General features: G+C 48.6%; 1 protein-coding gene across 2 annotated transcripts in view; it reads left to right on the top strand.

Moving 5' to 3' along the window:
* The window catches only part of GGA2 (golgi associated, gamma adaptin ear containing, ARF binding protein 2), a 35,371-nt gene that overhangs the window by 4,296 nt on the left and 9,786 nt on the right, over window positions 1–21,289 (top strand). Inside the window, exons 2-14 of one of the 2 annotated variants that reach the window (XM_045875152.3) lie at window positions 3,322–3,406; window positions 4,217–4,292; window positions 5,168–5,266; window positions 7,216–7,339; window positions 9,412–9,515; window positions 10,856–10,936; window positions 11,446–11,583; window positions 15,109–15,190; window positions 17,147–17,272; window positions 18,017–18,139; window positions 18,860–18,888; window positions 19,266–19,399; window positions 20,983–21,140. In XM_045875152.3, the coding sequence (XP_045731108.1) occupies window positions 3,322–3,406; window positions 4,217–4,292; window positions 5,168–5,266; window positions 7,216–7,339; window positions 9,412–9,515; window positions 10,856–10,936; window positions 11,446–11,583; window positions 15,109–15,190; window positions 17,147–17,272; window positions 18,017–18,139; window positions 18,860–18,888; window positions 19,266–19,399; window positions 20,983–21,140 (1,359 nt within the window). Of the gene's footprint in view, window positions 1–3,321; window positions 3,407–4,191; window positions 4,293–5,167; window positions 5,267–7,215; window positions 7,340–9,411; window positions 9,516–10,855; window positions 10,937–11,445; window positions 11,584–15,108; window positions 15,191–17,146; window positions 17,273–18,016; window positions 18,140–18,859; window positions 18,889–19,265; window positions 19,400–20,982; window positions 21,141–21,289 lie in introns of those variants that run through there. The other variant, XM_064592807.1, reaches the window with a different exon arrangement.

Here is a 21,289-nt window from a genome sequence, read left to right as displayed (position 1 = left end):
GTCACTCGTAGAGGAGCCATGTCACTCACTGCTGGAGGTCTCAGCTGTTTTCTTAATACCTCTCACCCTGTAGCGGGCTTGAAATGCATAGGAACACTGCTTTTATTAAGTAGATACGTGGCACTAGTGTTCTTTGTCCTGCCCAAGTGCCAGCTAAAGAAACCACTTTAATGCCTGGGGTAGCCCCTGGTAGGGCTGTGGCAGTCCTGAGAAGTAGAGAAGAGGTTCTTTGAGTCTTTCCCTGGCTGTGCCCTGCTGGCCACCAGCCACTCCTTGGGGCACATGGGTGTCCTGCACCCTAGGGGTGCTACGGCCTGATCAGACCCAGTGGGTGGACCTTGGGGGGGCCGGGGGGCCGTTTTCTCTGGAGCCGCAGGAAGCCTCTGAAACAGCCTTGCCGGCTGGCATTATATTATGGAAGACCCAGTTATTTCCGAACCGGGTTAGCCCTCCCCTGGAGTCAAAAACTGGTCCAGCCAACTGGCCAGGCTCTGCAGAGCAAAAGGTGAATCATTCATTCAGTAGATAGTTGTGTCAGTGACATTCTGGAGGATGTGAAGGTGAACGAGACCGGTCTTCCTGCTTTAGGAGTTGATAACTTAGTGGCGAGAAAGTTGAAACTAGTTCCCAAAGAGGCCTTGTCTCTGTCAAGGAACTGAGAGAAATGTTTGGGCCCTGGCTCGGGGCAGACCTGGGACTGCAGTTTTGTTGCTGTTTTCCAGCTTTGGTGGCTGGGCAGGTTTCTTTGCCTCTAAAATCATGAGAGAATAGTGGCGCTCTCCCTTCTTAACATTGGACGGGAGGGAGGCTTGGGAAACACTCAGCCTGGTGGCTGGTACATGGTAACTTCTTTACAAAAAAAAAAAAGGGCAGCTAATACTACTGTTGCTATTTGGGGGCTGGGATAAACTTTGAGGGAATCCTCATGATACAAATAAACTTATCCTTTATAGATCTTGCTGCTTTGCCTTGGTTAAGGGTTTGGAACATGACTTAACCTCATAGATGTGTCTTACTCCTTTCTTTGGAAAAGCTGGTGATTGTCTTACTCTTTTCACTTGGTGGCCGGGGAGGGGGTGAGGAGGAGGAAGGCTGGATTCTGCCGATCTTGGCTCTAGGTCCAGTCATGGGTCGAGTTTCTGAGTGCCCAGAGACATCAACCTTGACCTGGTAGTGCACTAAAACTTCAGGAAGCTAAAATCAGGCAGAATTATTTAAGATGAGTCCGATCTCTTTAATCAGGATCTCTGAGAATCACTGCTTTAAATAATTTATTTCATGAGTAATTATTTTGTGCCTTTGAGGAAGGTAATGTACTAAGCCCTGCAGGGAATATATGGCTTTTGCCTTCTAGAGTTTTATTCCCTTTAGGTGCAATAAGTCACGTACGCATGCCTTTAAAGTAAAAGGCAGAGACTGTGCATTATAATGAACAATAAGATTTAGCTGTCCTTTATTGGTTACTTTAATATTTGCTGCTGTACCAGGCACTTTAGATACTACCTTATAAACCTCAGGAGTGTCCTTTGAGGAAGGTGCTGTTTTCTTTCATAGTGGAGGGAACTGAGGCCCTGAGAGCCCAAGGACAAGTAGCTAGTCAGAATTGGAGCTAGACATCTCCATCATAAGAGGGGCAGGTAGAATGCGGGTCTTCTGAGAAGGAAGAGAGGCTTCTGTTTGGTGGGAGTGGGAGAGAGATCAAGGAAGTCTTTATGAAGAAGTGGCATTTGAATTGGGGCTCAAAGGATGGATAGGATTTTCGAGATCCAGCATAGGAAGGGGCTTTGAGGGGGAACAGGTGAGGGAATATAGGCAGTGACAGTCTGATTCCTTTGTTCTCCCTTGTCTTCTTTTTTCACTTAGAATGGAGTTGGCTTTTTGAATCTCAGTTGAGCTGGGGAGACACATGACTTCCACATGACAGAAGTGTGACTGCAGTCAGGAAAGGTTAAACTCTGCTTGACCTTGGACTCTTCAGTAACCCGAAGGGAGGAGAATCACAGGGGCTGGAGCAGTGGGAGGAGGTTTTGGGGGAAGGTGGAAATTCAGATGGGCCTTGAAGAATGGGTAGGATTTTGAGAGGACCGAAGTAAATGTTCAGGCATAAGGAGTAATACCAGAAACAGGACCCTAGAATCAGCCTGTTACAGAGCCTGAAAGAGCTTCTCTGTCAGGAGACTTCAGCAAGGTCTTTCACTGGAGAGGTAGGTAACCCCCCAGAAGTTGGACAGCAAGGAGTCGAGGGGTGGGGGTTAGGAAAGCATAGGACAGAGGCCTCCCAGCAGCTCCTGTGTGAGAGATCAGGGCCTGGTTTAGTCTGGGGCAGGACATGTGGGATGGACACCCTTCTTGGGAATTCTAGGCAGCAGCAGTGGGAGGAGAGAAGCTGTCGTCCAGCACCAGGAAGGTCGAAGATCACCCCTCCCCTCAGCGGAGCCTGGTCTTCTGTTAGGCCTTCTGATAATCTCCCTTCTGTAGGTAGCTCAGGCTGTGCCGCCATCCTTTCAGTGCTTAGTGCCCTCAGATTTCGTCGAGGGATTGTAGCATGATTGGATCTGGGGTCCCGGGAATGTGCAAGTGTACAGAAGGGAACAGCATTTTGAGGAGTGAACGCAAGGAGGTCCTTTTGTTAGAGCGCACAAGCCACTGATACACGGAGAAGCTTCTTACATAGGACGGTCAGAGAGGATTTCAGTAAGCTGAGGGTTAGACTTAGGGTTTATTGTTTTTGAGGAGATGGTGAGATGACCAAGTGGAGCCACCCAGAGCCTTGTGGTATGTTCTAATCTTACCATCACATAGCTAAGAAATTTAGAAGTAGCCTTCCGCGGGGCGCCTGGGTGGTTCAGGCGGTTGATTGCCTTCAGCTCAGGTCGTGATCCCAGGGTCCTGGGATCGAGCCCCACATCAGGCTCCTTGCTCAGCGGGGAGTCTGCTTCTCTCTCTGCCCCGCCCCTCAAAAAAGAAGACGAAGGTGGGGGGTAGCCTCCCGGATGCTGACCCTTGCTCATCATTGCAGGGCCAGAGTGGGGAAGTCCTGACGGGGCATGAAGGAGGCGTACGCAGGCCAACCGCTGCCCTGGAAGGGGAGTCTCTTGCAGGACAAAAGCTTGCTTGTTCATTCAGTGAGCCAGTCTTCACTGAGGCCATATCATGTGCCAGACGCTGTGCCTGATGGTGGCCAACAGCATAGCCACGGTCCTGTCCCTTTCAGCTGTCTGATCCCCTAGAGGTGTGCTAGCACTGTCCTTGGCTGCCACTTCATTTGTGGAGGGGCGGGTGTATATTTCTCTTCATTCTTTATTTTTATTTCCTTGACAGATAAAGCCACAGACCCAAGCGTGTCAGAACAGGATTGGTCCGCTATCCAGAATTTCTGTGACCAGGTGAACACCGATCCCAATGGGTAAGGTGACCTTCACACACATACACTTGACTTGGGATACCTCAGACAAAGTGCATGCTTCGGTCTCTTGGGTCTGTTTTACCTAAGAGAAAGAGAGTGAGGCTTTCTTTCCTTTTTTTCCCTCCATGATCTGAGAACATTATTTTTCTGGAAATAGCAAATGGGAAAAAAATTGCAGTGTTCTAAGTGACTAATGCTAAGGAGACCCCTGAATGTTAGGGATAGAATGTAGCTAGGTTACGTAGGAATGTGAAAGAGATCAGAGTATTCTCCGTAATTTTAAATGTCCTCTTTCTTAAGAAAATGCAGGAAGACGGTGAAATTTTGTTGGTTTCTGGTTTTGTTTTTGTTTTTAAATTTGGTTTCTGTTTCCAGAGCATCTGGATAGGAACTGAAGAATCATGTCAGCCATACACATGTTTAATCTACATGATGCTGCATAGTCAGCATCTTGAAATGAGGGAAAAGTTTGATCACACTTTCTACTCCAGTGCTTACTGAACATTTGTCATCCGATAGGGTCTACTGCTCACGACCTGGTTACACACAGGTCTGGCCTTGAGTGCTCAGCTTGGAGTTCCAGGGGTGGGTTGGCTGCAGGGAGGAGGATGTCAGGTGCTGTCGCCGCACCAAGGGTGGGTGGGGGTTGGCCTCCTTCAGAGGCAGGTGTGTGGGCTGTGTGCCCGTCACTCCACCTCTGCTTTGGGACCCGTGCTTCTGGAAGAGAGGCCACTTGACGGAGTGTACTCAGCCATACCAGTTGGTTTCTTCCTCTCCATCCACAGCCCAGGTCTCTCTGTTTTCCCTTAGCCCAACCCACGCGCCCTGGTTACTGGCCCACAAGATCCAGTCTCCACAAGAGAAAGAAGCTCTTTATGCCTTAACGGTGAGTTTGGCTTGCCCCTGCGCTTATGCCTTCTTGCCGTACAGCTAGAGAGCGCCGGACCCCAGGCCCATTTCACATGGTGGAGAGCGTCCGATAGCGAATTCTGTGCTTGGGTTGCCCCACCCTAGGTCTGTTTCGAGAGAGCAGCGTTGAGCCTGCTTTGGGGGAAGGAAAAGAAGGCTTTCTTTCCCTTAATCTTCCCCAGACCAGGGCTGGCGAGTCCAGGTGCCTCATGTAGCAGGGCCTGACTGGTCCCATAAACGGGCGAGCTGCTGGGTGAGGATGGAAACCCTGGAGAGCGTGAGGCCGGTGTGCAGAGGGCAGCTGTGGCACAGGACTGGCTGGCTCCTCCAGGCGTGCGGTTGGGACCTAGTGTTGCTGGAACTTTGTTTTCCAGGAGTCAGAGACCCAGAGTTTTATATCCATTCTCTGAGTTTATTGATGTTTGTGACTAATTTGAAATGTTAAACAATAGCACGAACCAAAGAAGATATGTGTGGGCCTGTCTTGCCGTTTGAGTGTCAGCAGGTGGCCTGTGGCTTAACAGTCCTTGTGTGCTACAGATGAGGTCTCTGCCTCTGAGGAGGACAGGATTCTCTAGCCAGTGTGTCCTGCGCACATGGTCTCCTTAAAAGGTGGGGTGGCCTCGGTACACCCCACTAAGCTTTCTCCTGGGCATAAACCTGGCAGTTACAGCAAGATCAGGCAGGTAGCAATTTTTTCTTAATCTGAAAATGTCACCCTTCCTCAGACTATAGTGTCTTTGTCGTCTTGAGGAAACACTAGCCATAGTTCCAGCAGATGCTCATCAGCTATGAGATGAGCCCTGAAGCCAATGCTTTTCCTTTTCTCATGGGGCTCCTGTGTCCGTGCAGGTGCTGGAGATGTGCGTGAACCACTGTGGGGAGAAGTTCCACAATGAGGTGGCCAAATTCCGCTTCCTGAATGAGCTGATCAAAGTGTTGTCCCCGAAGGTGAGCAGCCTGGGCTTGGCTGTACTACACTTGCTCGCTGTACTGTCCCTGCCCCAGCCTTCAAACCCCGTGCCCCTTCTTGGTCCACTCACAACAGAGCATGTTGGCCGGTCCTGCTTCACAACAGAGCTGAGAGGGGATGTCCTGCACGCGAAAGCTTTCCTCTTTGCTGGATCGTAACCTTCTCGGGAGCTTCCTGGGTGTGATCGGAAATGGAACTTAGATAGGACGCTTGTCCTGGGTGGGTGGCAGCAAGGCAAGTAGATCTCCAGCCCTGCCGCATCTTCAGGGTTTACATAAAGGCCTTAAGGGAGTTTAGTGAGTGGTACTGTGTCGGTGTTCTCCACACCACATCACTGTCTCATGGCTCTGTCCACATTCCCAGGACAGCAGAGGAGGTGAGAAACCTTAGTTTGCCCAAGTCCAGCACACAGGTCAGCTGGCGGTCACATCTTTCTCGATGGCCTTTCCCAACACTCTCCAAGGTCTGGGATGCTGGTCATGTTCATCAGCTGAGCCCTGCCTTTGGTTGTCAGCATTTTCACATTCTCCCTTTAAAGATGGCCTTGGGATGGTTGGCCTAGAGGGGTGAGGAACTCAAGCTCGAGGACAGGTTTTTTGGTGGCGATGGCAAGAGATTCCAAGTGTGGCTTTATGTCCCTTCTTGCTTGCTCTCTGCACCTTTTCTCCTGGCCCTTGTCTTAGCAACACCGTTCTTGGGTACCTAACTAGATGGAGCCCTTCTTTGCTCCTTCTCAGCAATTCTCTGATATCATCTGTGGGTAGTACAGTTTAATTCATTTCAGTTCTGCCACTAATTACCCGGAGTTATTATAGACCCTACACATGAAGGGCTCAGTCCTACCTAGACCTGCCTACATCAGATACCAGCCAGGGGTCTTAGATGTCCCCAGGCTACTTCCTGCTCTCTGACCAACTACAAATTCAGGGGTTCCCGTGACTCCCTCCACCAGGTTTCGTAATTCACTAGAAAGACTCACAAAAGATAGGAAAGCACAATATTCACTATTGTCCTTTTGTTATAAAGGATGTAAGTGGAAGAGATCCATAGACCAAGGTCTTGGGGGTGGGTGGGGACCAGAGCTTCCACACCACCCTCCCAGGACATCCATGTGTTCTAACTCTCCAAGGCTCCTTGTTTGCGAGTTTTTATCGGAAGTTATGTAGGCATTTTGATTAAATCATTAGCTAGGATTGAACTCTGTCTCCAGCCCCCGGCCTTCCTGGGAGTTGGGCTGAAAGTTCCAACCCTGTCATCACATGGTGGGTTTTTCTGAAGTGGTCAGTCTCTCCCTTGAAACTAAGCACCCACCATGAATGGTGAACATAAACTCACGTGTGGTCCAAGGGGGCTCATGGTGAATAACAAAAGCTATTTTTTTAAAGATTTTATTTATTACTTTGACGGAGAGAGAGAGAGAGCACAAGCAGGCGGAGTAGCAAGCAGAGGGAGAGGGAGAAGCAGGCTCCCCCGTGAGCAAGGAGCCCGACGTGGGGCTCGATCCCAGGACCCTGGGATCATGACCTGAGCCGAAGGCAGTCGCTTAACCAACTGAGCCACCCACGCGCCCCAACAAAAGCTATTCTTACAACTCAGGAAATTCCAAGGGTTTTTGAAACTGCCAGGAACTAGAGACAAAGACCAAATAAATTTTCATAATCTTGCCTCATTCAAAAAAGGAGTGTCCCTTGTGGCTCTAACCTAGCCCAATATATGGTGGGCTTCACTTGAGCAGTTGTGGAGGTTGACTCCTGGAAACCAAGAAGGCACCCTGGGGCTGGGGGCCAGCGGTTTGGCCTTTAGTGCCGCCCGTCTCCACCAGCCTTGGGCAGCTCGCTTCCCTGGACCTCAGTGGCTATCTTGTCCATGGTAGCATGTGCTGGCTAAGTCCTTTCCAGCTTTGTAATTCTTCCCTTTTTATTTTTAGTACCTAGGGTCCTGGACCACAGAAAAAGTTAAAGGAAGAGTCATCGAAATACTCTTTAGTTGGACTGTCTGGTTTCCAGAGGATATCAAGATCCGAGATGCTTACCAGATGCTGAAGAAACAAGGTCGGGCTCCATGGCTTACATTGCATTTCCTCTTCGCAGTCGTTGTTTTTTTGTGTGCTTTGTGGTTTTTTCAGTGAAAGCTGGACATCTTGTGTAGGACAGTAGAGTCTGAGACAAGTGAATTTTTTAAAGATTTTATTTTTTTATTTATTTTTTAAAAGATTTATTTATTTGACAGAGAGATAGCACAAGTAGGCAGAGCGGCAGGCAGAGGGAGAGGGAGAAGCAGGCTCCCAGTCTAGCAGGGAGCCCAATGTGGGGCTCGATGCCAGGACCCTGGGATCATGACCTGAGCCGAAGGCAGATGCTTAACCAACTGAGCCACCCAGGCACCCCGATTTTTTTTTTTAAACTTTATTCACTTGTTTGAGAGAGCGCATGAGCAGGTGGGAGGGGGAGAGGGAGAAGCAGACTCCCTACTGAGCAGAGGGAGAGGAAGAAGGAGGCTCCCAGCCTAGCAGGGAGCCCGATGTGGGGCTCGATGCCAGGACCCTGGGATCATGACCTGAGCTGAAGGCAGACGCTTAACCGACTGAGCTACCCAGGTGCCCCTGAGACAAATAATTTCTGATCACTGGAAATGGGCAGACCTTTCCTTCTTATAGCAGGAGTTGAGCTGGGCTTGGGACTGCTGTTGCTATAGTTATCCTCATTCACTGTAGCAGATTTTAAATTCTTCTGGTGTCGGGTTGTATTGAGTGTGGGAGCTGATTTGCTAGAGTGTTTCTCAGTATCCACTCCATTTCAGCATTAGGTCTTCCATTTTCCCTCTGCACCTCGGAGAGGGTCTTATTCTGGATACTTTTCTGATAGTCGACTGTTAAAACTTGTTACCCAATGCCAGTTAGCCTGGTGGAGGCAGGGGTCGTTGTTCTCTGTTCTAAGCCTCGGTTTTAGGTGGGCATTGTGTCCCCGGGTCTTGGTAGCACCTGTTTGTGATCCTGCCCCTCCCCAGGGGCATAAGGCTTTCTTTTCTGTTCTGAAGCTGTAGTTGGTTTCTGCCACTGCTCTGAGGACTGCAGGGTTTGATGTCTTTCCCAGCAGTTGAAGGTGTTTGTTCTGGAGGGAGAGAGAAGGACGGAAGTGCGACAGCAGGCCTTTCCTGTGTCTTTCCATGAGTGCCTGGTGAGGCCCTGTGAAGAGCCTGTTCCTCTTGCGGTGTGGGCCTCGGAGGTTCTGTGTTCTCTAGCTAGCTCACACCGGCCTGTAAACAATTTATTTTATTTTATTTTATTTTTTTAAAGATTTTATTTATCTGAGAGAGAGAATGAGAGAGAGAGAGAGAGAGCACATGAGAGGGGGGAGGGTCAGAGGGAGAAGCAGACCCCCTGCTGAGCAAGGAGCCCGATATGGGACTTGATCCCGGGACTCCAGGATCATGACCTGAGCCGAAGGCAGTCACTTAACCAACTGAGCCACCCAGGTGTCCAAGCCTGTAAACAATTTAGAAACAAGTTTATCTGAATTATCCGCCTTGGTGTTGCCTTCTGTTTTTCCTCAGAGGCCCTGCCTTTCCTTAGATTTTTGCCCTGTGATCTCCACACTCTGATGGATTCAGGAAAAGTGGTGGATTTGTAGGTTGTCCAGTGTCGTGTAGTCGGGGTTGGAGTCATGCAGTTCATGCCTTTCTGCGTCCTGTGTGGAAGCTGGGAGTCCGAAGAACTCTGTAGAAGAAGGAACCTGGATTCAGGATGGACTATTTTTCCCCGCCACATGTACTCACTGTTGTTGGGAGGGTCGTGGATCCTACAGTAACTTCTGGGCCCTGGGAGGTTACGTACCTGTATGTAACAATCAATGTTTTTATAGCATGAGACCCATGGCCCACAAGCCCTAAGATCTGGTGCTGATCTCGGTTGATTCTGATGTCCCTGTCTTTGTGCTGGTTCCTTGGAGTCTCCTGAGGGAGGTTGCAGAGCCTTGGTCGTACCCTCGGTCTATCCCTTTAAGGTCATTGATAGTGTTTTCCCAGTGGGACATCAGGAACTGGGAGTCTCTGGACTTGATGCTGCATCCTGCTAAAGTCAGTGGCTGCCCTTAGCCGTATCTTAATTCCACGAATTGTGTTTTAGGAATCGTAAAGCAAGACCCTAAACTACCAATGGATAAAATTTTGCCTCCACCTTCTCCCTGGCCCAAGAGCTCTATCTTCGATGCCGATGAAGAAAAGTCCAAGGTAAAGAGCCCCTTCCTGACCTTGGTGGCCGATCTAGAATCTGATCTGACCCCTTCTTCTAGGGACTCTCCTGAAATATCCCCTGGGGTGTTCTCTGATCCCTGAAGCAAAGTTGGGGGGAATGTGGGGAGGTGGGTTAGTGAGTTCTCTCTGGAGCAGGCTCTTAGAGTTAAGTAGCATAAGGTCTGGATGTTTTCTTCATGGATGAGCCAAATAGTAAATGCTATGTTCTTTGTCCCCTCCACCTTACTGTACAAGCGTTCCTGAGGGAAAGAAGGTACAAAAAGATAACCCCAGTGGGTGAGGTGGATGCTCAGTCATATCCAGTGTATGTGTGGTATTAGGGGAAGATGGTGGAAAGAATTGGTTGTATTTTGGCTCAAAAATTTTTTTTTTTTTAGTGCCAGTAAGCCTGATCCTACCTGTATTCTTTCTGCTACTGTCTCCCATAATTGTTGCTCCTCAGACATCAGGAAGGAGAGGGACAAAGACCTAGGGATAACTGTAGAGTGCCTCTGAATGGGGGAGAGGGCCCTTGAGCACTGGTGGTGGCTGTGCTTTTGGACATTACTATTCTTGGTCACTCACAGGGTCTAGGAAATGAGTACCAGGAAAGCTGCAGGCAGTGTAGGAGTCTGGCTTGGGGACCCTCTGCCTCTAACTGCACCCCTCAGCTGCACCCTTCCCTTGGGCCTAGAGGTTCAGTGGCCGTGGTGTCAGAACGAGCCGGACTATGCTGGATTCTGGGCTGCCTTTCTCTCTGGCTCCTCTCCTGGTGCCTTACAGTGGGTGGGAAGAGGAGGAAGGGCATGGCCTTTGGAGAAAGAGTCCTGTGTCACCGGGGGCAAGCTACTGAGACGCTCTGGGCTTCAGTATAGCCATCTCTACTGCCATCAGTGAAGACTGAGTGACTCCCATGGGCACGGCGTTCTGCTAGATCACCAAGGTGTGTCACATCGGAGGGTGTCTGGCCCAGGACAGCCTCAGCAGTGACATTTTGGGCCAGATGATTTTGTTGGGGGCTGTCCTGTTGACTGTAGGGAGTTTATAGTGTCGTGGCCTCTACCTGCTAGATGCTGGTAGCACCTCAGTTGTGACAATCAGAAAGGTCTCCAGGCTTTGCCAGATGTCTCCTGGGGGCTATCTCCTCCACCTTCCTACCCCGTTGAAAACCAGTGGTCTGTGGGGAGAGTCCTAATACCTCCATGGCCTCACTGTGAGACTTGGTAGGAGAACGCATGGAAAGTGAGGAGCTGTTATCCGTATTCTCCTGCTGCTGCTGTGGGCCATTTGACACGGAGGGGGGAGGAAGCCACCTGCTCTTCTTGTTCACTCTGCAGCTTCTGACGAGGCTTCTGAAGAGCAACCACCCGGAGGATCTTCAGGCTGCAAACAGGCTGATCAAGAACTTGGTCAAGGAGGTGGGCATTTTTCCACTGGGCTCTGCAGAACCAGCGTTTGATACACACGTGTATGTGCTGGAGGGCGTCGGTGCACAGTTGGCCGAGGAAAGGGATGGCCTCTGGGCCCGGAATGGGGGCACAGTTGCGGGCTCCCTGAAGGGCAGCAGGATGGTGACCGGAAGAGGAAATCATGCTGTGTACTTCCCAAGAATTTCTATGCAAGAGCCCAAAGCATTTCATAGACCCTAGTTTCTGTCCCAGTGATAGAGTCCAGTTTGGGAATCTGGTTTTCAGAGGGATTAAAGCTGGTGGTATGAAGCAGTAGATCCCCTGGTCCCTGGACTGCATTGCCTTTTGCAGGAATTCTGGGCTCAGAGTGTTTTCTTCGCCACTGAGTGAACATTCCTGCCCACTCAGTGTTCTAGTGACTTTCCTGAGCTCGCCAGTGCAGTGCCTCCTTCCCATTCCTCGCTCAGGCATTATCTAGGGCTTCTGCTCCCTCACCTCCATCCTCTCTCTTCTAAAAGGAACAAGAGAAATCTGAGAAGGTGTCCAAGAGAGTCAGTGCCGTGGAGGAGGTACGGAGCCATGTGAAGGTGCTGCAGGAAATGCTGAGCATGTACCGCAGGCCGGGGCAGGCCCCACCAGACCAGGAGGCTTTGCAGGTACTGGTTTTAAAAAATAAATTCAAGTGGAATTGAGTGTAATTGACACATTAGAAATTGCACATATTTTAAGCATATTTGATGTGTTTTGACATGTGTGTGTCCAGGAAGCCATCATCATGATCAAGATAGTAAACATGTCCTTCACCCTCCAGAATTTCCTCATGCTCCTAGGTTATCCCTCCCCTCCTTTCCTGTCTCCCCATCCCCCAAACAAACGCTGCCTTGCTGTCTGTTCTGATTAGTTTATACTTTCTAGACTTTTTTGTATGCAGGGAGCAATACAGTTTTCTTTCCTTCTTTCTCTGTTTTTCTTTCTGGCTTCTTCCTCTTGGCATAATTGAGATCCATTCATGGCAGGTGTATCAATAGCTTTTTATTGAGTGTATTCTGTTGTGTGTATTACAACATGTATGTCCATTTTTTTTTTTTTTTTAAAGATGTTATTTATTTATTTGAGAGAGAGAGAGAATGAGAAAGCGCACATGAGAGGGAGGAGGGTCAGAGGGAGAAACAGACTCATTGCCGAGCAGGGAGCCCGATGCGGGACTCGATCCAGGGACTCCAGGATCATGACCTGAGCCGAAGGCAGTTGCTTAACCAACTGAGCCACCCAGGCGCCCTGTATGTCCATCTTTTGATAGATATTGGGTTGTTTCCAGCTTTGGGTGATTATGAATTAAGCTGCTATAAACAATTGTGTATAGTTATATATAGGATTTTGTGTGAACATGCATTTTCCTTGGGTATACACCTGGGTGTGGGATTGCTGGGTCACATGCTAAGTGTATAGTTAACTTTGAAAAATAGTTGGCCAGTTTCTTAAAGTGGTTGTGTCATTTTATGTATCTAACAACATTACACGAGAATTCTAATTCCCCCCGCACAGCTACACATCTCGGGGTCTTTTTTTTTTTTTTTTTTTTTTTAACACCTTTAGTGAGAATTTACATATCCTAAAAGCAGCCATCAACCCTAACTGGAAGAATTTAATCAGCCCTAAAAGAAGTCCTGTGCCCATTAGCAGGCACTCTCTGCCAACACCTATTCCACCGGCTCCTGGCAACCACTCATCCATGTTCTACATCTGCAGATTTGCCTCTTTGGACATTTTGTGTAAATTGAATCCTATAACATGTGGTCTTGAGTCTGGCTGCTCTCACTTAATGTTTGGAAGATTTCTCCATCTTGTAGTGTGTATCAAAACTTTATTCCTTTTTCTGGCTGAGTAACCTTCCATTGTACAGCTGCCTCACGTTTTGTCCGTTCATCAGTTGGGCATTTGGGTTTCCACTTTGGCTATTAGGAATGCCGTATACAAGTTTTCTTGTGTGTGAAACATAAGCTTTCGATTTTCTTGAGTATAGATACCTAGAACTGGAATTGCTGGATCATCTGGTGGCTTCATTTAACTTTCTGAGCACTGCCAAGCTGTTTGCCAAATCATTGTGGCATTTTACAATCCCACCAGCGATATAGGAGGGTTCCAGTTCTCCATATCCTGCCAACACTTGTTACTGGCTGTCTTTTTGATACTAGCTATCCTAGTGGGTATAAAATGGTATCTCACTGTGGTTTGGAAATGTATTTCCCTGGTGACTTCAGCTGAGCTTTCTTTCCTGTGTCTCTTGGCCACTTGTGTGTCTTCTTATCTGAAGAAATGTCCGTTCAGATCCTTTGCCCAGTTTTTAATTGGGTTGTCTCTCATTTTTGAGTTGTTAAGGGTTCTTTATGTATCCTGGATACCAGTCCTTTGTCAGACTTTCTCCTTTGATTTTGGAGTTTGATTTATTGGTTTTCTTCTGTCCCCGGTGCCTTCGCTGTCCCAGCTGTGTCACTGCCGCCCAGTGCAGACAGGTGGTGGTGGGGCTGGAGTGCTGTCAGAGCCAGCCGCTCGGACGCTTGTCCTTGAAGCTCTGCTCTTCTCCCTCCTTCTGCCAGCTACATTTGTCTTCTCTGTCTGCATGCCGGCTTTTTATGCTTCTTGGCACAGGAAAGACGGCCTTCACGTAGCTCCTTAGTTTCCCTGTCCTTCCATTTCACGGGGTTAGCAGAAACAAACTAGTAGCTTTCCTCAGTCCAAATTCCCGAGAGAAAAATAGATTTGTCCAGCAAGGCTCCTGTATCTACCCCAGGTCAATCAGCTATAGCTAGGATTGGGTAGAGTTACAAAGAAGATCATGCCGGCCTTCTGGGGCCAGAGGGGACAGTACTCAGAAGGATTAGTGGGCTTGGGCCAGGCAGATGCTCCAGAGCCAGTTCCCTGAGGTGAGTTTGTGCCAAAGCCCCTCGGCAAGGTTGGCGTGCTGGGCTTCTAAATAGCACAACTTTCCCCCACCCAAGATGATAACCAGCTAGGAGACAGGAGAGACATAGCAGGAAACAAAATTTCATCTTTATAATGGGTAGAGCCTACTTTGGAAAAAGTGGCACATAAATATTGGCAAGTGGCTTCCTAATACTGAAGCCGAATCAGGCAGGTTTACCTACCACCTAAGATAGTGTTGCTACACCACCGTTCTCCCCACAAGGGGCTTCCTTCTCTAAAACGTAGAGCTGGTCGGAGCAGAGCCGAGTGTGGGCTTCCATATAGGCAGGGAGCTCTCAAGAGCAAAGTGGCAGGAAGGGGCTCCTTTCTGCTTCCTCTCCCAGACTCCCCTAAGCAGATAGGTCATTTCGCCAGCCCTGGGGAAGGGGGCAGGGAGCGCTACCATCAGGGAAGACTGGAGTGTTAATTGGGCTCCCTCTCAAGGAAGGAAGCCTAACATGGACAGAAGTTACGTCCTCAGCACCTAGTATGTGGAGGGTGAAGTTGTCCAGAGCCACTCTCCGGGGATGAGGGGAGAGAGATTTCCCAGATGTTATTGGTGCGGACTGAGGTTTAGTCCTGGGAGAACATGCAGTGGGAATCAGGGAGTGTTGTCGGAAAAATCTGATGCCTGTCTTCCAACAGTTGGATGGGGAGTTTGGATTAGTTTTAAAGCAGGGTAGTCGCTTCAGGTTTCCATGTGGGGTTACCCCATTATTAAAGCTCTTACAGGGGCGCCTGGGTGGCTCAGTCAGTTAAGCATCTGCCTTTGGCTCAGATGATGATCTCGGGGTCCTGGGATTGAGTCCTGCATCGGGCTCCCTGCTCAGCGGTGAGTCTGCTTCTCCTTCTGCCACTGCACCCCCTCCCCCCTCTACCCCCCCCCCCAGCTCATGCTCTCTCACGCACTGTCAAAAATTTTAAAGAATCTTAAAAAAATAAAGCTCTTCTAGAGAGCAAGGAAAGGAGCTTGGAGAAGAGGTAATGCTGTACATGCTCAGAAGGTGGATTCTTAGGCCATCTGTTACCTTTTTAACTATTTTAAAAATTCCGGTAACTACAGCCCAAACTGTTTCTGACACCGTGACGGCCATGTCACTTCAACCTGCAGCCATACATATGGGACAGACTCAGGAGACTCCAGAAGCAGCAGACCGCCACTGTGTGCCTATTGGAGGCACCTGGGGCCCTGCTGCGAACCAGCTCTGTTTCCTCAGGTGGTGTATGAGCGCTGCGAGAAGCTGCGGCCCACCCTGTTCCGGCTGGCGAGTGATACCACGGACGACGACGATGCGCTCGGTAAGGCCGCTCTTCTCTTGGCTCAGCCGGGACACTGGAGGGCAGAACGCACGTGCCCCTTCCTGCTGGGACACGGTGGTGCCAGAGACCAGACAGCATGGCTTTTGTGGCGATTGGGCTTTGGAAGGGCGTGGCCTTAGAACTGATTTCCGGGACGATCTAGGCTTGAGCAGGCGATCATCAGCTGGTCTGAAAGCCTAGAGAGGGGTGGAAATGTGCCGTGAAGGTTAGGCGCTAGGGAGATGCTGGAAGGAAGACTAACTTCCACAGAAGTCTGAGGAACTGCGGCATCTCGAAGGTTTCACCAACCTAAGTGCCATCGGGCTGGGTCGCCAACCTGAGGCAGGCTGAGGAGGAAGGGCAGGAATAATGGTAGGGACAGCGGAGAATTTTAATATCTGTGCACAGAGATAAAAATATCTTACACTTTCTGTTATGGACAATTTCAGGACATGTGCACGGAAATAGTGGGATAAATCCTATGTCCCGTTCACCTGTTGGTAACAGCTACCAGCTCGTGGCCCATCTTTTTTCCTCTTGTTGCATGTGTGCTGCTCTCGCTCCCCCATCGCTTATTCTTTTTGAAGCAAATTGCAAACATTCCGAGGTAATCAAATAGTCAGTGTTCAGATTTCCCCGGGCACTTCTCTCTCTAAACATCTCTTGCTAACCCTCCCACCTCAGCGCACCCCCCCTTTTTTTTTAAGTTCTGAATCAGACTCAGAAAAGGCATACTTTGCAATTGGTATTTTGTAAGTCTTTTTTAATGGATAGCCCCTTGGTTCTTTTTCTCCTTCTTATTAGATGAAAAACATGTCCTTTGACCTACAGAGTTTCTCTAGGCCTCAGTGTTCTGATGGCGTGCCCCATGATATTTAATGTTTTTCCATATCTGATACTTCTTATAAATTCCTGATATTTCTTACAAATTGGATCAGGGGCTTGATCAGATTCAGGATCAGTTGGAGCAGGGATGTGGGGAGCAAGAACACTTCATGGGTGGTGTTCAAGAAGCCTTTGGTTTCTGATTATCTCTTCGTGATTATGGTCTGAACCCATCATTTTCTCTGATTGCAATCAGCTCAAAAACAATCAAATTTAAATTTTTAAGCAACTCATCCATGCTAACTAAAACATTTTGCCAGGTGAATTCAACCCCATGTTGCAGCTTATGTGTTAAGAAAATTGGCAGGGGCCAATTCACAAATGCTTGTGAAGTTTTTGGAATCCAGTGCATATTTTATACTTATATACGACATTTCAATTTGGATGGCAAGATTTCATCAGGAATACTTGATCTATATTTAGATTTTGTGAAATTTACAGGTGAAAACATACATTCATGTACCAGTTTGTTCCCTACATACTTAAAAAGCTTTCCAATAAGTGAATAAAGTACCAAAAAACCTTTTTTTTTCTTTTTTTTTTTTAAGATTTTATTTATTTGAGAGAGCACAAGCAGAGGGAGAAGCTGGCAGAGGGAGAGAGAGAAGCAGGTCCCCACTGAGCAGGGAGCCTGATGGGGGCCTCGATCCCAGGACTCTAGGATCATGACCTGAGTTGAAGGCAGCTGCTTAACCAACTGAGCCACCCAGGCGCCTCCCCCTGCCCTGGAAAACTCTTAATATTCACATCCACATTGACAAAACTGTTTTTATTTTAAGTTAATTAATATTAAAGTTTTAGTTCCTTAGTTGAAGGGGCCATTGTGTTGGAAGGTACTGGCAACGGTGGTGAAGAAATTTGGTTCCTCCTGCATCTTGAGAGCTAGAAGTGCTGGGGATTAGGGCCTGAATAACTAGGTCTGCTAGGGGCCTGATCACATGATCTGGGGGCAGGAGGCATGGGTATACTGAACCTGGTAGTGCTGCGTGACCCCTGCTTTCTGGAATGGCTTAAAAAACACTGAGATTGTTGGTAGCTGAACCGGGGGGTTCTCATTTTTCCCTCCTTCAGCGGAGATTCTTCAGGCAAATGACCTCCTCACCCAGGGAGTTCTGCTGTACAAACAGGTGATGGAGGGCCGAGTCATCTTTGGGAATACAGTGACCAGCTCAGTGGGAGACCTACCTGTCTCCAGAGGTATGTGCAAAGAAGCCTCTCCTTATGTTCTGCCTGGGCATCCTGCAAATCCCGGAGAAGAAATGGATCCTCAGAATATTCTGGGTTGTGGTGTGGAAATGAGAGGCCTTGGCCTTTTTTCCCTTCCCTTTGGGGGATGGTTTTATGTAGCCAGCCTCTGCCACGTGTGCCATCACGAACTGACTGGCAGGCTGGACCCTAGCTCTGGCTATCCACGGGAGCAGATGGCTATATTGCGCCCAGGTTTTGATTCCTCTTCTCATGAATGCTTACTTTGAGGAGCTAGAAACCAAAAAAGTGATCTGTTTTGGTGGTGCCTAGCAGGCTAGCTGCGTCAGAATCATCTGGCACACTGACTGAACTGCAGATTCTTAGGTCCTCAGCTCGGACCTTCTGAATCAAGACTGCTTAGAGCTTGGCCTGGGGGTTTGTGTTTTTATCAAGCGCTCCAGTGATTGTGAGGAGTTGTTGTCAAAAGGCCTGTGAGCAGGAGACGTCCGCCCTGTTGCTGGCCAGGTTGAATGGACCCCTAGCAGAGGACAGTGATTGCTGGGGTAGGAAGGCAGTCCCCTGGTTGCCTCCTATTCCAGATACCAGCTCGGGCTATACATCAAGCCATTCAGCGGGGGTGCATTGAGGGGGCGAGGTGATGTCTTCTGATTGAGAGGAGGCCTGTGGGAAGCTAATGGGCATTAAGTGGAGACTTTGCTCGCATCCTCACCTATGTTCCTGACTGTTCTCTAGTCTTTCAGAAACCAGCAGGTTGCATGAAGAGCTGTCCTCTGATTGACTTGGAGGTGGACAATGAATCTGAGCAGGCTGGGACTGTGGCACCGTCTTTGCTTCACCAGGACCTGGCAGCCTTAGGTGAGGGTGGGTGTTTAGGGGGAGCAGGCGCAGAATGGCCCTGACTCCCAGGAAGAGCAAGTAAGCTGGTTCCGCTTGGGGAGAATATGCCTGTTTTCAGAGGGAGCTGGGTATACAGTAGTCCCCCACCTCGTCCGCAATTTCAGTGACTCACGATCCAGAAGCAGATGATCCTCCTTCTGACATATGGTCAGAAGGTCAGTAGTAGCCTAGGGCTACGTCCCATGCCTACGTCATTCACCTCACTTCATCTCATCACGTAGGCATTTTATCATCTCCCATCACAAGAAGACAAAGGGTGAGTACAGTATAATATATTTTGAGAGCGAGAGACCACATTCACATAATTCTTACTACAGTATATTGTTGTTATTATCCATTACTGTGTCTAACTTACAAAGTAAACGTAATTGTAGTTATGTATGTGTGGGGGGAAAAAAACATAGTATATGGAGGGATTGCTACATCCGCCCTTTCAGGCATCCACCAGGGATCTTAGAACATATCCCCTAATGGATAAGGGGGCACTACTATCCTGGAAAGTTTGGAGAGGTCCTCTTTGCATTTAGTCTCAGATTTGTCATGGATGAGTTGAATGATTTTGGGTAATTTGCTTTGCCTAGGCTTTCTAAATGTTCTAGAAAGGGTGAACATGATAACAATCTCCAGCTCCTGTCAGGTAGAGTTACTGGTGCACATCTTTCTGTTTCTTCCTTACAGGCCTCAGTGATGCTCCGGTTACCCACAAGGTAAGGAAGCTCTTCCTAGGGGGTGGAAGGGAGGTCCCTCAAACCTACGTTCATAAGGGCAGCACTGCCTGGGCGTGGGGGAAGGGGCTACAGCATAGCCTGGTGGCGACTGTGGACTTGGAGGTCCAAAGCCTCTTCCTTACTTATGTTGTCTGGCTTGAACCCCCAGAGAGACACATTTTTCCCTCTCCTTGTATCCCTACTCTCTTCAGTGGTATCCAGGCCCCCGCTTACTGAAGGTCATATCAGGAGTCCTGTGCTCTCTTGCCCTTTTTCTCCTCCTGCCCCAGGAAATGCAGTAAGCCTGTGTCCTGGTGTCACCATGGCTCCTGATCATTCATACCCTGGCCTTATTTTAGCCATTCCTGGTTTGACAGGTTGCCAGTCAGAATTGCTGTAAGGAAAAGAGGAATCCCCCCGCCAGCATGCAGCCAGGTGGTGGTGTTCAGAGCCCTTCTGCAGAAAGGAACTTGCTGGATCTCCTCTCCCCACAGCCGTGTCCAGGGCCTCTGTGAGTCTTGTGGGCAAGGAAAGTAGAAGAGGGGCTCCTGTGCATGCTTCCTGCTCCTTGCGTGGGGGCCAGGCCGAGGAGCCGTGTTGGTGTGCGGGAACATGGGGCACACGTGGAGACAGCCAGAGACCTCTCCCTGGAGGGGCTGCTTCCTTCCTACCAAGGGTTCCATATGTACCTCCCCTCTTCTCCTTTGACTCCCTATCCCAAGTCAGACGAAAAGACATGCTTTGGTTAGGACCTCTGCAAAGGGATTGGTTTAAGGAGTAGCAGCAGTAGATGATGATGATGATGTGGTGTTCATAGGCTTTTTTTTTTTTTTTCCCTGATTACAAGGAAGTTAAGCAAAATTTGATCACTAGAGAAATAGATAATATAGAAAGGCCCAATTACACTCCCTAAAGATAATGCCCAATGTTCCTTCCTTGCTTTTCTCTCTGTATGTAGTAATGCATTATGTTGTTTATTTTTTACACACATGGGCCATAATTACAGACTGTTGTCCAGTGTGGTTTTTTTCATATAGCATCTTTGATACATGTCCATATGGGTTTAGATAAATTTGTCTCATTCTGATAGTTGTAATAATCCATATGCATATAATTCTCATATTTAGTCATTGTCCTCTTGTGGGTATTTACGTAGCTTTCAGTTCAGAGGCATTCGGAGCGTTTTTATAGTATGGATTCCTAAAAGTGGAAGTGCTCTAAGGCGTGAGTCTAAACGTGTATGTAGATCCTGCTGCTTTGCCTCTGGGAAGGTTGGCGCGGTCTGCCTTCCCGTAGACACCCTGAGTGTGTCCGTGTCTGTGGTAGAGACACAAGGTCCTGGTGGACATGAAGATGTGCTGGGATGTCATTCTTGTTTGCACCCAGAGGGAGTCTTTCCATTTACTCCTAACCACTCAGCACAGCGAGGGGCTGGTAATCTTCCTGATTTGGGTGGGTTACTCTGCACTATAGTTTTCAGTTGGTACTGAAAATGTTTTTGGAGTGCCTGGGTGGCTCAGCCGGTTAAGCATCTGACTCTTGATCTCAGCTCAGGTCTTCATCTCAGGGTTGTGAGTTCAAGCCCCGAGTTGGGCTCTTCGCTGGCTGTGGAGCCTACTTAAAACATGTTTTCAGTTTACATTCCAAATGGACAAAATCATGAATGAAGTGGTCCGTGTAATTGGTGTTATCTTCCTAACTCCTGTTACTCTGGTGACCACGTACGGGGAAACGTAACCTGACTGAGCAACTCGTTGTCAGAGGCTGTCTGACAACTACAACTCTGATTGCCTTAATAATAGCTTCTGGTTTATTGGGTCCTTATGTGTGCACAGTCTTCAATGCTTTTCGTACATTTTCTCATTTAATTCTAATGACAACCCTATGAGGTAGATGTTAGATGATTTCCATCTTATGGTTGAGAAAACAGGCGCAGGTGAAATTACCCATCTAAAGTCCTATTCCTCTAAAATACATGCACACATATGTATTTTTCTCCCCCTTCTGTATCTCATTCTTCAGAAAGCCTAATCAGATTTCCTGGAATTGTCTATAATTTTTGCTAGTCTTGATATTTTTTTCATTTCTTTGCAGAAATTATGTTCCACAGAAGAGCATCCCTAAGGAAGTGCCCCCCGGCACTAAGTCCTCTCCAGGTTGGTCCTGGGAAGCTGGGCCATTGGCTTCTTCCCCATCCTCCCAGAATACACCTCTGGCTCAAGTATTTGTCCCTTTGGAGTCTGTTAAGCCCAGTAAGTACAGTTTTACCTCCCCCGCCACCCCCCTGCTCTTAAATACCCAACTTTTATCTGCTCTGGATTGGTAGGGGGTGGCTCTTAAATTGGGGAAGCTGAGTGGTAGAGATTTTGCCTGGAGGCAGAGGGTAAGGAGGTGGCTTCAC

Source organism: Mirounga angustirostris, unplaced genomic scaffold (assembly GCF_029215605.1).
Source record: "Mirounga angustirostris isolate CCGP_5_RB_7025 unplaced genomic scaffold, mMirAng1.0.hap1 SCAF_5, whole genome shotgun sequence".
NCBI classification, from domain to species: domain Eukaryota; kingdom Metazoa; phylum Chordata; class Mammalia; order Carnivora; family Phocidae; genus Mirounga; species Mirounga angustirostris.
The sequence above is the reverse complement of the archived record's forward strand: the minus strand, read 5'-3'. Positions and strand labels throughout refer to the sequence as shown.